Below are 16,753 nucleotides of genomic sequence, written 5' to 3' on the forward strand. Positions count from 1 at the left end.
TCTTGCTATATTTAGTCAGACAGGACAGACAGCGGGCTGAAGGAGATGAGAGGAGACAGTCTTGGCTGATTGGGTATGACAGTGTTTCCCCCCCCTTGTCCCCCTCTATGCCAGCCAGACAACTCAGCTCTACGCGCACAGAGAAGCGTGCACATGCATGGTGACATAAGCCCGGGTTAGTCACACAAACTGAGGAGCGTGCACAGATACAATTTTAATGCACACGGCATGGTGTCAGAAACAGAGGGAGATGTGAAATGACACCTCTGGCTCTTAGTGTACAGTATACTGTACACAAATAGAGGAATGTGCAAAATGACATCTCTAACCTCAGTTTACCCAACACAGAGGGAGGGCTCACACAGAACATAATTACAAAATCAAATGCAAATCTTTTAGACTTTCATCTGCTGAATTTATGCTAGAGGGTGAATCCATTGGGTTGGGTACACTGGGCCACTAGAGGGCATACAACCACAGGCAAAGTCACAGCATACCCCACCATACAACACCCTTATTTATATAAACCACTTTGCCTGAAGTGTAATATTGTGACATATGTCTCAACAAATTAACAGTTTCTGCTCATTTAGACATGCATTGAAACAGATCATTTGGCAACAAGCATGATACATTTTTTCCCTGTGAAACCAATTCCAGGAATCAGTATCCTTCCTTGAGATAGAGGTTGTGGTTATCTAAACCTTGGGCCCTGTGGCCTGTATTTATAGTGAGTGTATCTGCAGAAGTAGCCCGTGTGAAGGCTGTCTCTCCGGGCTAAGCTGAGGCATGGATGGCCCCGGCTGAAGCTCAGAGTCCAGAGATGAGGAGTTAGTCTAATGAACAGAGTCACAGTGGAGCAAAGTTATATTTCTAAGATAGCTGTTGGGATGGTGTAAATTAAACTGGGCTGCATTACACACTGCAATGGATATTCCAACCCTGAGACCTGCTCTGCTCTTGCTGTGTGCTGTCTAACCAATGGCTGTGCTGTGTAGGGCTACAGTGGCAGTTCAGGAGGAGAGTCAAAGGCTTCTTCTGAAAATATTTTTTTTGATTAGGCATAGTCCAAAAAATGTACTACCTTGCGTGCGAACTAGCTGCCTTATGTTCTGTTGAGTTTGAGAAGGAGAGCACAAAGATGAGAGGAGACTTAGAGGTCAATTTTGATAGCTTGCTACTAATAGAAATTATTTTATTAAAAACAATATTTTTCTTGCCCCTGATGTATTTATCAGAGGTATTGACCTCACAATAAGCCATATTCAAGGAATTTACACTGAGGTGCTATGACGTGACCAGCAGTAGCGGCACAATCAATCAGAAAAGGACAGCTCATGGTGCTGAAAGTGGGCAAATTCGAGTAAGCATAATTCATTTAAACTGTCTTCATTTTAATTAGACTTTACTAACCACAAGAGGGCTTTGTTTTGGAGCCTATTTCTTCCTATTTAAGAAATAAGAGTCAGGCATACCTGTTTGAAAGACGAAATGAGGCTATAGGCTGCTTTATCCATAGATTTGTCGGTAAATTCCTCCACCCACCATGCACTGTTTAAATAGCCTACCTCCATGTCAGTGAAGGGCAGTTCAGTTAAAACCAAGACTCGAAATTGAGGGGGTATGAGAAGGTATGCCATAGGCCAATCTTTTATACCCCTTGTTAGTTTAAGATTTTAAAGTAAATAAAAATGATTCGGTTATGTGAAGTGATCTGAAACAGCGCGTTGGTCCGCGATGCATTATGCTAGAAACAAGCTGTAAAATACCCGTGAAAGACGTGTCTCGGATGCATAGAAGGATATCATTGTTTCGTTTCTTTGACATTGATGCTTCTATAGCCGGAGAAGAGGAAAAAATGTAATTTGGTTGGGAAGTAATCTAATTCTGTCACTATCAATTTATTAAGCAATTCACTTGCTGTACAATAGATGTTTAAACCCAGACAGCTTTTGGGGAAACACTTTCTCTCGTTGGGTTAAGCCACGGAATAAGAGTAGCCAGCAGTTAAAGCGGCATCGGTAGGCCCACTCTGTCTGGGGTGGAAAGCTAGGCCTAACTTTTGACTTTTCATATTTAACTACTTGGAAATAGGTACAGTTTCGTTACAAACAAGACACACTGTGCGCTATCAACATTCATGCGTTGCCATGAAACGCTTACAGGACGAAGAACAGTTTCTAAAACTGCATAAGGCTCTGATCTGTCCAAGTTAGGGTAAACATGTTCTCTGCTATCCACTTTGTTCTAATTATTATTTCTGCTATAGGGGAGGGTCACTTATTTTCTTTTCAGGTGTTCAGGGAGGGTTTAGGAAAAATATATTTTGCTGAGGGAGGGCCATCCATTTTCATTTCAGAGAGGTCCAATTTTCTCCATATAACCCTTATTATAAATAACATTCACTCACTAGGTTATAGTTGTTTAAAAATATGTAGATTTTGTTTTTATATGATTTAGTTTCAGAACGCATGCGTGGGAAGCTAGGAGCCTCTCCTTCCAGTTTACCAACCAACATAGGATTCCAACTAATTACTGCTATTCCTTTTAAAGGATTTTAGAGAGGGACACAGATTGAAGGGGTCCAGCTGTCTCTGTGACACAAGTGCTCCCTCTACGACCTAGTTTGACAACAAGTCACGTCAAAATGTGGATGACCATGACAATATGTTGTGAGTTATTCACAGGAGTATTCAGAGAACTATTCAGATCTGGCAGAAGCAGCAGGAATGATAAAAGCAGAGTTGCTAACTATTTTCAAGGAAAGTAGGGCTGTTGGTTGCTCCGTTTGACGCTAGAAGTCGCAAGATGACGTCATTATGTAATAGTGACGTCACTTTTACACTTACGCTGTCCCTCAGTCTCTCATGCAATGACAAATTCTCCAAAGCAAAACTAAATATAATGTTTGAAGGAGAACAAAAAGGAACCGATTAAATAATTAAACAGCACAGAAAAAAAATTGTAAGGTAGATAACTTTTTTCGAAAACGTTTTTTTTTTTTACTTAAAAAAATAATATTTATGCCTTGGAGAACTGTGGTGTCATTTAACAACAAGTACCAGATTTAATACATTCACTTCACTCGCTGCAGCAACGTGGAGAGGAGAAGAGGCTATAGCGGAGAGAGGCTAGGGAGGGAGCGGAGAGTGGCGGAAGGGACCGCTGCACACACACACACGGAGCCTCAGAGAGGGAGCAGACTGCAGAGCAGTAAGTAGATCGTTCACAGACTGGCCCTCTCTTTTATCTAAATTCTCATTCAAAAGGCACTCGCACATCTGAGCAATCTTTTTACAGGTGCATGGCAACAGTTGAAACAGGATGAATGAAAAAAGGAAACCGCACACTGTTCTTGATAGTATCACTGATATTTAATAAGCTTACGTATCGGCCTAACGGCCTTCGTCAGAGCTTTTGTGAATTTTCAGAAAACAGCACCTCTATGTAGACCTAGCCCCACCCACATCCGTTCCACGTATGGAAAGGGGTTGGAGGCAAAGGAAAAATAAATAAGTGCTACCAAACATAACAATATGCATTTCACAAATATTACAAAAGTGTATAGACAAGACGTACCGAACACGTCCATAAAATCACAACGAGGACATAGCAAGTTTTCATTAATCATTGGGTACATCATACGAAAAAACAAAGTAATCTTAAATAGGAACATATTTTAAATTCACAACATAACATACATAGGCATTTCATCATTAAGTCCTTTAGGAAATAATGTCTGGAGGGTGAAAATCCAAAAACATTCTCTTTTGCTCAGAGTATTATTAATATCACCTCCCCTGTCTGATATCTTGACTTTCTCTATACCACAAAATCTAAAGGTAGAAATGTCATGCTTTTGGTCATTAAAATGTACTGCGACTGGATAATCCCTGTCGTTTCTCCTGATTGAACTTTTATGTTCACTAATTCTCTGTTTGAGAGAGCGGGAGGTTTTACCGACATAGCAGAGCCCACATGGACATTTAATAATGTAAATAACATGGGTGGTGGTGCACGTGATGATATCGTTAATTTGAAACCGTTTTCCTGTGTGTGGGTGGCAGAAATATTCACACTTCATCATATTGTTGCACTGTGCGCATCCTCTACATTTATAGCTACCATTTGGTAGCGGGCGTAAAAGAGCCTGGCTGATTTTCTTTCGTGGCTGGCAGTTGGCATGAACCAATTTATCGCGCAAATTGCGACCTCTCCTATACACAATGAGTGGTGGATTCTTGAATTCAGCCGGCAAAGCTGGGTCCGATGATAAAATATGCCAACGTTTTTTAACCACACCTCCCACTTTTCGCGAATTCAAAGTATATGTGGTTGTGAACATAACGGAGTGTTCTTTTGCTTTAGCTGGTCTTTTTTGTAACAATTCATCTCGTGTTTTTCCCAATGCCAAATGAAGAGCTTCATCCACACATTGTGGCGAATAGCCTCTTCTTAGAAACCTAGTGCGCATCTCCGCTGCTTTTTCTAGATAATCATCATTGGAATAGCATATACGGCGCAGTCTGAAAAACTGGCTTCTAGGAAGTCCTCTTTTTAATGTCTCAGGGTGGAAGCTGTCCCCCTGTAATAGAGTATTTCTGTCTGTTTCTTTTCGATACAGAGTTGTAAACAGGGTTCCATTTGATTTCTCAATCCACATATCGAGGTAATGAACGCGTTGAGTGTCACTTTCAATAGTACATTTCAGATTGGGATCCATGTCATTGAGTAGTGCCATAAAATCTGACAGCTCTTGTTCAGTTCCTTCCCATATGCAAAAAATGTCGTCAATATATCGATACCACTTCAGGATTTTATTCAAAAATTGATTTTCGTTTTTGTTAATGACTAAACGTTCTTCAAATAGACCCACATAAAGGTTAGCATAGCTCGGAGCGAAAGTGGAGCCCATCGACGTTCCATTCGTTTGGAGGTAGTATTCATCATCAAACCTAAAATAGTTATACTTTAAAACATATTCTGCCAGCTCTAAAATAAAGTTTGTTGGTGGATATTCATTAGTATCTCTGTCTCCCAAATAGTGAGCTAGTGCTGCCAGCCCCCCCGCATGGGGAATGCTGGTATATTTATTTATTTTTATTTATTTATTTCACCTTTATTTAACCAGGTAGGCAAGTTGAGAACAAGTTCTCATTTACAATTGCGACCTGGCCAAGATAAAGCAAAGCAGTTCGACAACATACAAAAACACAGAGTTACACATGGAGTAAAACAACATACAATCAATGATGCAGTAGAAAAATAAAAAAAATAAGACTATATACAATGTGAGCAAATGATGTGAGATAAGGGAGGTAAAGGCAAAAAAAATGCCATGGTGGAAAAGTAAATAAAGTATAGCAAGAAAAACACTGGAATGGTAGATTTGTAGTTTGAAGAAAGTTCAGAGATAAAATATAAATAATATGGTGCAAAGGAGCAAAATAAATAAAATAAATAAATACAGTAGGAGAAGAGGTAGTAGTTTGGGCTAAATTATAGATGGGCTATGTACAGGTGCAGTGATCTGTGAGCTGCTCTGACAGCTGGTGCTTAAAGCTAGTGAGGGAGATAAGTGTTTCCAGTTTCAGAGATTTTTGTAGTTCGTTCCAGTCATTGGCAGCAGAGAACTGGAAGGAGAGACGACCAAAGGAGGAGTTGGCTTTAGGGGTGACCAGAGAGATATACCTGCTGGAGCGCGTGCTACAGGTGGGTGCTGCTATGGTGACCAGTGAGCGGAGATAAGGGGGGACTTTACCTAGCAGGGTCTTGTAGATGACCTGGAGCCAATGTGTTTGGCGACGATTATGAAGCGAAGGCCAGCCAACGAGAGCGTACAGGTCGCAGTGGTGGGTAGTATATGGGGCTTTGGTGACAAAACGGATGGCACTGTGATAGACTGCATCCAGCTTGTTGAGTAGGGTATTGGAAGCTATTTTGTAAATGACATCGCCGAAGTCGAGGATTGGTAGGATGGTCAGTTTTACGAGGGTATGTTTGGCAGCATGAGTGAAGGATGCTTTGTTGCGAAATAGGAAGCCAATTCGAGATTTCACTTTGCATTGGAGATGATTGATGTGAGTCTGGAAGGAGAGTTTACAGTCTAACCAGACACCTAGGTATTTGTAGTTGTCCACAAATTCTAAGTTAGAACCGTCCAGAGAAGTGATGCTGGACAGGCGGGCAGGTGCAGGCAGCGATCGGTTGAAGAGCATGCATTTAGTTTTACTTGTGTTTAGGAGCAGTTGGAGACCACGGAAGGAGAGTTGAATGGCATTGAAGCTCGTCTGGAGGGTTGTTAACACAGTGTCCAAAGAAGGGCCAGAAGTGTACAGAATGGTGTCGTCTGCGTAGAGGTGGATCAGAGATTCACCAGCAGCAAGAGCGACATCATTTATGTATACAGAGAAAAGAGTTGGCCCAAGAATTGAACCCTGTGGTACCCCCATAGAGACTGCCAGAGGTCCAGACAGTAGGCCCTCCGATTTGACACACTGAACTCTGTCAGAGAAGTAGTTGGTGAACCAGGCGACGCAATCGTTTGAGAAACCAAGGCTACTGAGTCTGCCGATGAGGATGTGGTGATTAACAGAGTCAAAAGCTTTGGCCAGGTCAATGAATACGGCAGCACAGTATTGTTTCTTATCGATGGCGGTTACGATGTTGTTTAGGACCTTGAGCGTGGCTGAGGTGCACCCATGACCAGCTCTGAAACCAGATTGCATAGCGGAGAGGGTGCGGTGGGATTCGAAATGGTCGGTAATCTGTTTGTTGACTTGGCTTTCGAAGACCTTAGAAAGACAGGGTAGGATGGATATAGGTCTGTAGCAATTTGGGTCAAGAGTGTCACCTCCTTTGAAGAGGGGGATGACAGCAGCTGCTTTCCAATCTATGGGAATCTCAGACGACACGAAAGAGAGGTTGAACAGGCTAGTAATAGGGGTTGCAATAATTTCGGCAGATAATTTTAGAAAGAAAGGGTCCAGATTGTCAAGCCCAGCTGATTTGTAGGGGTCCAGATTTTGCAGCTCTTTCAGAACATCAGCTGAATGGATTTGGGAGAAGGAGAAATGGGGGAGGCTTGGGCGAGTAGCTGTGGGGGGTGCAGTGCTGTTGAATGCAGTAGGGGTAGTTAGGTGGAAAGCATGGCCAGCCGTAGAAAAATGCTTATTGAAATTCTCAATTATAGTGGGCTTATCGGTGGTGACAGAGTTTCCTATCCTCAGTGCAGTGGGCAGTTGGGAGGAGGTGTTCTTATTCTCCATGGACTTTACAATGTCCCAGAACTTTTTAGAGTTGGAGTTGCACGAAGCGAATTTCTGTTTGAAAAAGCTAGCCTTGGCGTTTCTAACTGCCTGTGTGTATTGGTTTCTAACTTCCCTAAAAAGTTGCATATCGCGGGGGCAGTTCGATGCTAATGCAGAACGCCACAGGATATTTTTGTGTTGGTTAAGGGCAGTCAGGTCTGGGGAGAACCAAGGGCTATATCTGTTCCTGGTTCTAAATTTCTTGAATGGGGCATGCTTATTTAAGATGGAGAGGAAGGCATTTAAAAAAAATAACCAGGCATCCTCTACTGACGGGATGAGGTCAATATCCTTCCAGGATACCAGGGCCAGGTCGAATAGAAAGGCTTGCTCGTTGAAATGTTTCAGGGAGCGTTTGACAGTGATGAGTGGAGGTCGTTTGACCGCTGACCCATTACGGGTGCAGGCAATGAGGCAGTGATCGCTGAGATCTTGGTTGAAAACAGCAGAGGTGTATTTAGAGGGCACGTTGGTTAGGATGATATCTATGAGGGTGCCAGTGTTTGCAGCTTTGGGGTTGTACCTGGTGGGTTCATTAATAATTTGTGTGAGATTGAGGGCATCAAGCTTGGATTGTAGGATGGCTGGGGTGTTAAGCATGTCCCAGTTTAGGTCACCTAGTAGCACGAGCTCTGAAGATAGATGGGGGGCAATCAGTTCACATATGGTGTCCAGAGCACAACTAGGGGCCGAGGGGGGTCTATAGCAGGCGGCAACGGTGAGAGACTTGTTTTTGGAGAGGTGGATTTTTAAAAGTAGAAGTTCAAATTGTTTGGGTACAGACCTGGATAGCAGGACAGAACTCTGCAGGCTATCTCTGCAGTAGATTGCAACACCGCCCCTTTGGTCGTTCTATCTTGTCTGAAAACGTTGTAGTTAGCGATGAAGATTTCAGAGTTTTTGGTGGACTTCCTAAGCCAAGATTCAGACACAGCTAGGACATCCGGGTTGGCAGAGTGTGCTAAAGCAGTGAATAAAACAAACTTAGGGAGGAGGCTTCTAATGTTAACATGCATGAAACCAAGGTTATTACGGTTACAGAAGTCATCAAAAGAGAGTGCCTGGGGAGTAGGAGTGGAGCCAGGCACTGCAGGGCCTGGATTCACCTCTACATCCCCAGAGGAGCAGAGAAGAATAAGTATGAGGGTACGGCTAAAAGCTATAAGAATTGGTCGTCTGTGACGTCCAGAATAGAGAGAAAAAGGAGCAGGTTTCTGGGGGCGATAAAATAGCTTCAAGGTATAATGTACAGACAAAGGTATGGTGGGATGTGAGTACAGAGGAGGTAAACCTAGGCATTTAGTGATTATGAGAGAGATATTGTCTCTAGAAACATCATTGAAACCAGAAGATGTCATAGCATGTGTGGGTGGAGGAACTGAGAGGTTGGATAAGGTATAATGAGCAGGGCTAGAGGCTCTACAGTGAAATAAGCCAATAAACACTAACCAGAACAGCAATGGAGAAGGCATATTGACATTAAGGAGAGGCATGCTTAGCCGAGTGATCAAAGGGTCCAGTGAGATTCAGACAGCTAGCCGGGCCATAGGTAGCAAGCTGGTGGAAGATGGGAGGGAGGTCTGTTTTTAGCCACCTCGTGCGTTTCCGTCTGTGGGTTAGTGGGGTTCCGTGTGGAAGGGGGGACCAGTCCAAGTTGGAAAAATAGTTAGTTATAGTGGCCCAAGAAAAGTGTCCGATAGACCTATTCAGATCGCAGCCGAAAAGACAGCTAACGATTAGCGGGCCACAGATGGGCGATCAGGTTACGTCGCGACGGAGGGGCCAGTTGGATAACTCCCTCGGGCAGATAACGTCGGTGGTCCAGTCGTGAAGACCCGATGGGGCTCCGCATCGGCAGTAAAACGGGTCAGGATAGGTGAGTTGTAGCCCAGGAGACACTTCAGCTGGCTAGCTCATGAATAGCCCAGGAGTGGCTGACGGAACTCTTCAGCTGGCTAGCTGGCTAGCTCCGTAATAATGTGTGTTAATTCCGTGACCGACGTTGCCAATAGTCACTCAGGTAGCAGCTAGTTAGCTGCAAGATCCAGGTGTAAATGTCCAGAGCCTGCGGTAGAAATCGGGGAAAGGAGAGAGAATAGGTCCGGTATGCTCTGGTCTGAATCGCGCTGTACAAAAACTGGCGATAGCTTTTCGAGCTAATGGATAGCTGAGGACAGCTAACCGTGGCTAGCTGAACTTCAACGTTAGCCAGTGAAAATGGCTAAACACTTGCTAGCTTCTGTTGTGGAATTCAGATGAGGTAAATAATACTTTCTTTTTTAAATTGGTGAGGCGGGTTGCAGGAGAGTGCTTTGAGGTTGAGTATTTAGAATTTTAAAAAAAATATATATATATATATAAAGATAAGTGAAGAAAAAAAATATGTAAATATATATATACACGGGACACGACAAGAGGAGGGTAGAGGACGTCTGAACTGCTACGCCATCTTGGAAAAAAAAAATTAAAAAAAATAAAAATAAAATAAATAAAAAAATTACCAAAAAATATAGACTCTCGACATCTAATGTGACCAGAATACAGTCTTCTTTCAAACCCGTTATTGGTGAGATCTTGTTTATGAAGTCTATAGAGTCTTTTACATATGATGGCAATGCTTGCACATGAGTTTTAATAAAAGCGTCTACAAAGTTCGACAATGGCTCTAGCATTGAGCCTATTCCTGCAACCACTGGTCTGCCTGGATAATTGCCTTGTTGTGTTTTAGGTTTGTGTAATTTCGGTAAAATGTAAAGGCATGGAAGTATGGCACATTTGCAGCAAAGATATTCATATTCAGGTTTTGAGATATGGTGGTTTAATAGGGCTTGCTCCAAACTAGAGCATATATCCCTTTGGAACACCTGTGTGGGATCAACACTTAGTTTTCTATAGAAACGTTCATTACTGAGTTGTCTCTGAATTTCTTCTTTATATTTTTCATAGTCTAAAACAACTACAGCACCCCCCCTTGTCTGCAGGTTTAATAACCAACAATGAATCTTTCATTAATTCATTAAGTGCCTGTTCTTCTGTTCTAGCGAGATTTTTCTGAATGTGGTTTGTTTGTCTCGTATACACTATACACTGACAAAAGAGAATGTTTTTGGATTTTCACCCTCCAGACATTATTTCCTAAAGGACTTAATGATGAAATGCCTATGTATGTTATGTTGTGAATTTAAAATATGTTCCTATTTAAGATTACTTTGTTTTTTCGTATGATGTACCCAATGATTAATGAAAACTTGCTATGTCCTCGTTGTGATTTTATGGACGTGTTCGGTACGTCTTGTCTATAAACTTTTGTAATATTTGTGAAATGCATATTGTTATGTTTGGTAGCACTTATTTATTTTTCCTTTGCCTCCAACCCCTTTCCATACGTGGAACGGATGTGGGTGGGGCTAGGTCTACATAGAGGTGCTGTTTTCAGAAAATTCACAAAAGCTCTGACGAAGGCCGTTAGGCCGATACGTAAGCTTATTAAATATCAGTGATACTATCAAGAACAGTGTGCGGTTTCCTTTTTTCATTCATCTAAATTCTCATTCCCTTCAGGGTGTTTGCAATCACTCTACTCTACATAACTTCATATTTGCCATTGCTGCGGGATATAGGATGGAAATAGACACAGCTAAATGTGACAAACTCCACTTTGTCATTAACAGATCTAAACTTGTTGATATTGTGATATGAATTGACACGAGCCTTCATAAGTATTGCATAACATTGAGCAATGAGCAAACACAGAGGGATGAATCATGGTTCCACAGTAAATGCTAATGAGCCCAAACAGCATGAGGAGAGCTAATCACTCTGACTGTCTTTATTGCACCACTCAGTATTAATGCTAATGTGTTCAGGTAGGGACAGTCACTGACCTACATAACTCACAGGGAAGACAGACAGACAGAGAGAACTAGACTGGTCACAGAGCAGATGGAGGTGGCAAAACAACAAAATCTACATTTATCCCAATTATCTGCTGTTGGAAGTGAACTGTCTACCTGAGAAATAAAAACTGTCAGTCTGTCACCATTATGGAAAAGTAGAGAAAATCACGCTAGCATTTTAGCAGCATCTATTGTTAATCAAATTCCACGTTGCTGTTCACAGTTGTCCACATTCACAGTTGTCTACTGTGCACCAATGGGCCAGTCAAAGGTGTTAACACAATGTTCAAACATCGGCACTTGGTGAATTTTAAACTGATGTCTTCAGGTCTGTCCCAAGTAAAGTGGTTCAACAAATCAATATACCAATATGCGATTATGCACAGGAAATGCATTGCTATTTCTACACGCCAAAACAACAGGAAATTCCTTTCTATAGCACAGACAAAGGGAAACTCACCAGATTTTCTTTGGTCTTCCGATTCGGAAAGGTGAGCAAGGCATGTTGGTATATCTTATGTTTTTATTGTTCTTGTCTAGAGGTTAACTGATAAACACCAGGATTCTTTACAAGATCTCAAAACTGTATTTTGGAAGTTTTAGCAGATGAACTTCCTGCAACAAGTCCACTTTGTGGGCCTACAAAATAAACAGCACTTTCTGGTAGACCTCTGCCCAAGCCTGCAACGTACATGCAGCCACACGATTTTCCTTGGCTTTGTTAGCAGTTTGTTTTTTTCCACATTGGAAAGGTCTTTGAGGTTCTTTTGAAAATGACTCATCTCCACCTATTGTTTTTCAGTTGAATATATTGAAGGAAAGCTGATACCAGGTACAACCTGCATCATTCAACCTTCAACTTTTCTCCGTTTTAGCATTGATTTAATCCCAATTGGCCATGCCAAGAGGTTGCGCAGACCAATCCAAGACTGCTATTGAGCTCTAAATTACATTCAGCTAATAAGTATTACTATAGAAATGTAAAAAACCCTGTATTCCCGAATTGTCGTACAGTATCAGGAAGAATGTTCTGCAGTATCAGGAAGCGGTCCTACTCCTCTACTCTGCTCTCCTCCTGTGTTCCAGGTAGGCCTGCATTACTCAGCACTGGTTTCGACCAGACAGAGAATGGATGCTCCTGAGTGAGTACTCTCACAGGGACGAAGCAGAGAGCCTCTGTCCTGGTGCGGTCGGTCACACAGAGAGAGAGAGGGGTGGAGGTCGGGCTGACATCCAGTGCCACCCTTCAACCTCCAGGACAGCCAGGGTGAGCTCCATCTGCTCCTGTCTGTGTGTCTGCAGTGTCAGTGCCAGGCTCCACATGCCACTCAGCAGTAGAACAGAGCCTCAGCCTTACCTCGCCTGCGCCACAGCGCCACCCTGTCCTGCCAACACTGCAGAACAGTTACGCAGTGCCTTTACTGTGATAAGGGGACTTGGGAGGGGGAGTGCGGCAGACCGGCTGGGCGGGACGGTGTCCCATGCTGCTCTCCCTCTCTATCAGTGGCTCATGTATTACTTTACTCAGTCTGTGGGCTCTCAAGTAAAACTGTTCAAGTTCTTATCACAGAGGCGTCATAGAGGCAGGTGTCATGTGCCCCCTGTTTAAAATTATCCAGGTATTTCAGATGTTCAATTAATTACTAAACTTCCTTTTCAAGCGCAGGTTTTATCATAATTATTTATCAAAATATCTATAAGCTGTATTGCGGAGGTGCCACACTAACTGGACCAAGCAAAGAGTACACCCCCCTATTTTCCCAAGCAAGTGGTTCTTTGTGCATGTGACAAATAAAACTTGAAACTTCCTTCCAAGGAGCAAAGATATGCTAGGCAGGACGCTAGAGAGTCTATATCTAGTGCGTGCAGACAGTATCGTCAGTGGAGGAGGGGAGAGAGTGTAGAGTGACACACACAGCGTTTGATTTGATTTTAGCTGCTGATGATGGGCAGGATTCGCAGGAGGTATGTTTGTAAATTAATTGTTTGTAAATGAATCAGGCTATATAGCCTATTTATCCCTTCTTGATGAATAAATACAACCAATATGTTTTATTGTTTCTCTGTAATACTAACCACCTAGCAATTTTATGAAGCTGGCTTTAGCTAGCCAGCTAGATAGGTTTCCATTATCCCAACCTGATAACTAGCTACTAAGCTATTTCAGGCTATCAATAAAGTAGCATGTCTAACTATCTTAGCAGGCATGCCTGCTGGCAAGTTTGTTAAGCTTTAGAAAAGCAAGCAAGTACTAAATGTACTGAATAAGACTCACATTCCTTTCAATCTTTCACCCAGATTTTTAGCAGAGAAGCATATTTAGGGTTATGATACTATATAACAGTGTGGCAGTTATACTAAACTCCTAAAGCACAGAAGTTCTCAAATAATCAATGTGCATCATTCATTAAAATGACAATGAGGTCAAGAGGTATGCTTAGATAGACTATGCAGATGTTGTTTTTTTACATAGAATTGGGCATAATGATTATGGTTCTAGATTGTTACAGGCATTTGAAAAATATGCAGCCCCCCCTCCAGACCAACCCCCCTCCATCCTCACGTACTTTGTGCCCCTTCTAAAATAATGGGTGCATGACGCCTGATTACTAGTGTCTCACAAACAGAATGTCCTGTAGAGAGGCAAAAGCCTTACTCTGTGGAAATCATTCACCTGTATGCAGGGCTCTAAAGTGTGACCAATTTGGCACCTATCCAGTGTGAGACAATAAAACATATATTATTCACTGCTCAAACAAAATACACGATTTACAAATAATAACCAATCATAATGCTTCAAATGTTTAAATATAGCTATTTAAACCAATCACACGCCAGGCACACAACCAATTCCTTTTCATGCAAACATTCCCTCAGAACTGTCAGCTTTCCCTTTTTGTCAGCTAAGTAATGGCATTAGCTAGCAAGCTAGCTAGCTAGAACAACAACAATGAAATGCGGTGTAACTGAATCTTTCTTTGACAAAAAACTAATGATGAAAATGATCAACCACAACCAGAAGGAGATGATAATGACACTGTTGGAGATGCTGCTACAGATCCATCTCCTCAGAAAAAGAAAAAGCTCTACATGTTCCGAGAAGGGTGGCTTTGCCAATTCAAGTAGGTAAGGTGGGACAAAAGTAGCAACACAATGTTCTGTGAGTAGTCGAAAGTGTGGAGTAATAGTAGCAGGAAGTCTTATTTTGCCACCGGCCACAGCAACCTAAACAACGTCGTTGCTAAAACATTACTTAAGCCAAAAGCACATCAAGTGCCAGGACAAGTGCATCGGGACAGAGGCTGGAGCAACATCGCTATGTCTACTAGCTACCAGCAGTATTTGACAGGCAACAGGTGACAGCTCAAGCTGGTCAACAGGCAGAGCTAGAGATGACATTTTACACCGCTTACTGCACTACCAAAGAGTAGATGGCTTTTACCAAATTCAGACCCATGTTACTCACCCAGAAAAAACATTTATGACAAATCAACTCAACATTTGGAAACGTGATGTCCTGTGCAAACATTATTGCCACCATTGCGGATACTATACGGGAAGAGGGTTAGTGCTATCCCGGTTCCTTAGGACGTCCCTACCCGAAACACAAACCCTAAAAGCAAGTTGATTTATTAGCTACAGTCTAGATCTAACAAATTGATTAGTCATTGTGAGAGGAGACTAAACATTTATTTAATTAAGTATCAGTTCATAGTCAGCTTGTTGCCTTTTTACAACATTCATTTTATTACATAGTTTTGTATTATGTTTATTATTATTATCTGTTCTCTAAATGCAGTAATGGATAACAAGTTTACAGTTTGCAGTTGCACTTTTAAATACAATAAAAGGTTATCTTCTGTATATGTTACATTTGTCTGTCCAAAACGAATAACCTATGGGTGAATTCGTAAATTCACTCTGGAGTGCCAGAGAATGCTCAGTGTGTGGTCTGGGCGTTCGTAAATTCACTCTGGAGTGCTAGAGAATGCTCAGTGTGTGGTCTGGGCATTCGTAAATTCAGAGCTTTGTCAGATGGCTCTCGGAGCGTTTAGAGCGCACACTGGACGCTCTGACCAGAGGAGTAGGGTTGATCCGAGCGTTCTGACCTCACAACAGCAGTCCAACACCCAAGCTAACTGGCTAAGGTTAGCTAGCTATTTTCAGACATAAATGAGAGAACACCTCACTCTGACCATTTTACACACCCTAGCAGAGCTGGTTAGGCTGTTTTCATGTTATCCAGAGCGTTGGTGACTGTAACCTTGCTGCTGTCAACAATTTAATTATGCCTTTTTGCGAATGTTTACTGACACTGGCCATATTCAACGGGTGTTGAACGTTCCTAAATTCATCAGTTATTCTGTGCTCTGTCACACTCAGACGAGAGTGCTCTGAAATCGAAGTAGATAGCCAGAGTGAATTTATGAACACACCCTAAATAAATAGGTTTGTTGTTGCACTTTTGAATACAATTATTAAAAGTTGTTTTTATTCTAATGTCTTTTCCACTCTCTTGTGATGCGTTCTACATAATCAAGGTAACAACTGATGAGAATGATAGGACAGTCATTTTCAGTAAAGAGAGTATATATTTTTTCTGGTGCTCCTAAATTTTGTCTGGTGCTCCTTACTTTTTGAAGTTTAGGAGCACCAGTGCTATCAATGAAAACGTTAATTTAGAGCCCTGCCTGTATGTATCCTTCACATACAATAAGTTGTCCTTAAGTTGCAGAGTAACTGATACTACGTGACGCAGAATCAGAAGAAGAGGAACTCACCATATGCTTCTGGCCCTGGAGAAAGTCTTGTCCACTCTGAAAAGAAAGAGAGAGGTGAGAGTCTAGCTGCTGCCTCTATTATCCATTTACTGTAATAATGTTTAATACTGCCCTTGTGATCCACAGTAATATAATAGCTGTCTAAAACTGACATTTGTACCAATGCTGCTTCTCACAATCCAGCTTTCTCAGTCTATTTTAAATCAACCACTGTAATATGGGGTAACCCAAGAGACAAGAGCACTGGCACCAACATGAATAGTTAATGTTTTTTGTTTTTCTAACAAAGAAAGACAGTGCTATACATAAAGTCTTATATTGATCTCACAGGGAGTACAGCAGTCTGCTTGGCTACACAAGACATTGCTTTATTTTGATCTGAGTCAACACTGTATAAGTGTTTGAAAAACAAGCTGAGAAAAGGGATGGTGTACAACACTACTTCAGTAAACATGGCCATTTCAGCTCAATGCCATAAACACTATAATACAGAAAATGCGTTGGGGAGTAGCAGTTACTCTAAATAACTAAGTGGCACTTGTAGGGATCGGTGCCATTCCTGCATTTCCTGACACACAAACTCCACTTGTTCTATTACTGAATGCAGGGTGCACCTGTCTTTCAAACAAAGCATGATAGCATGATCAGGACTTCCTAAAGACCTCCTGAGCATCATGTGACTTTTTGAAACCAGTGGTGTTCATATGGCTCTCGTCATATGATCAAATGATACACCGTGGATGTGAATTAAATCAACTGCCAGCCT

The 16,753-nt window shown here is 41.9% G+C and overlaps 1 protein-coding gene across 12 annotated transcripts in view; it reads right to left on the bottom strand.

The window, feature by feature from the left end:
- LOC106567251 (rap1 GTPase-activating protein 1) overlaps positions 1-16,753 on the bottom strand; it is a 125,667-nt gene that overhangs the window by 60,235 nt on the left and 48,679 nt on the right. For all 12 annotated transcript variants that reach the window (XM_045693196.2, XM_045693190.2, XM_045693199.2 and 9 more), the window contains exon 2: positions 15,988-16,023. Coding sequence is in view for 11 of the 12 variants with exons in the window: in XM_045693190.2 (XP_045549146.1) it covers positions 15,988-16,023 (36 nt within the window). In the remaining variant the exon portion in view is untranslated. The remainder of the gene's footprint in view (positions 1-15,987; positions 16,024-16,753) is intronic.

This window comes from Salmo salar, chromosome 13 (genome assembly GCF_965601325.2).
Source record: "Salmo salar chromosome 13, fSalSal1, whole genome shotgun sequence".
In the NCBI taxonomy this organism is placed as follows: domain Eukaryota; kingdom Metazoa; phylum Chordata; class Actinopteri; order Salmoniformes; family Salmonidae; genus Salmo; species Salmo salar.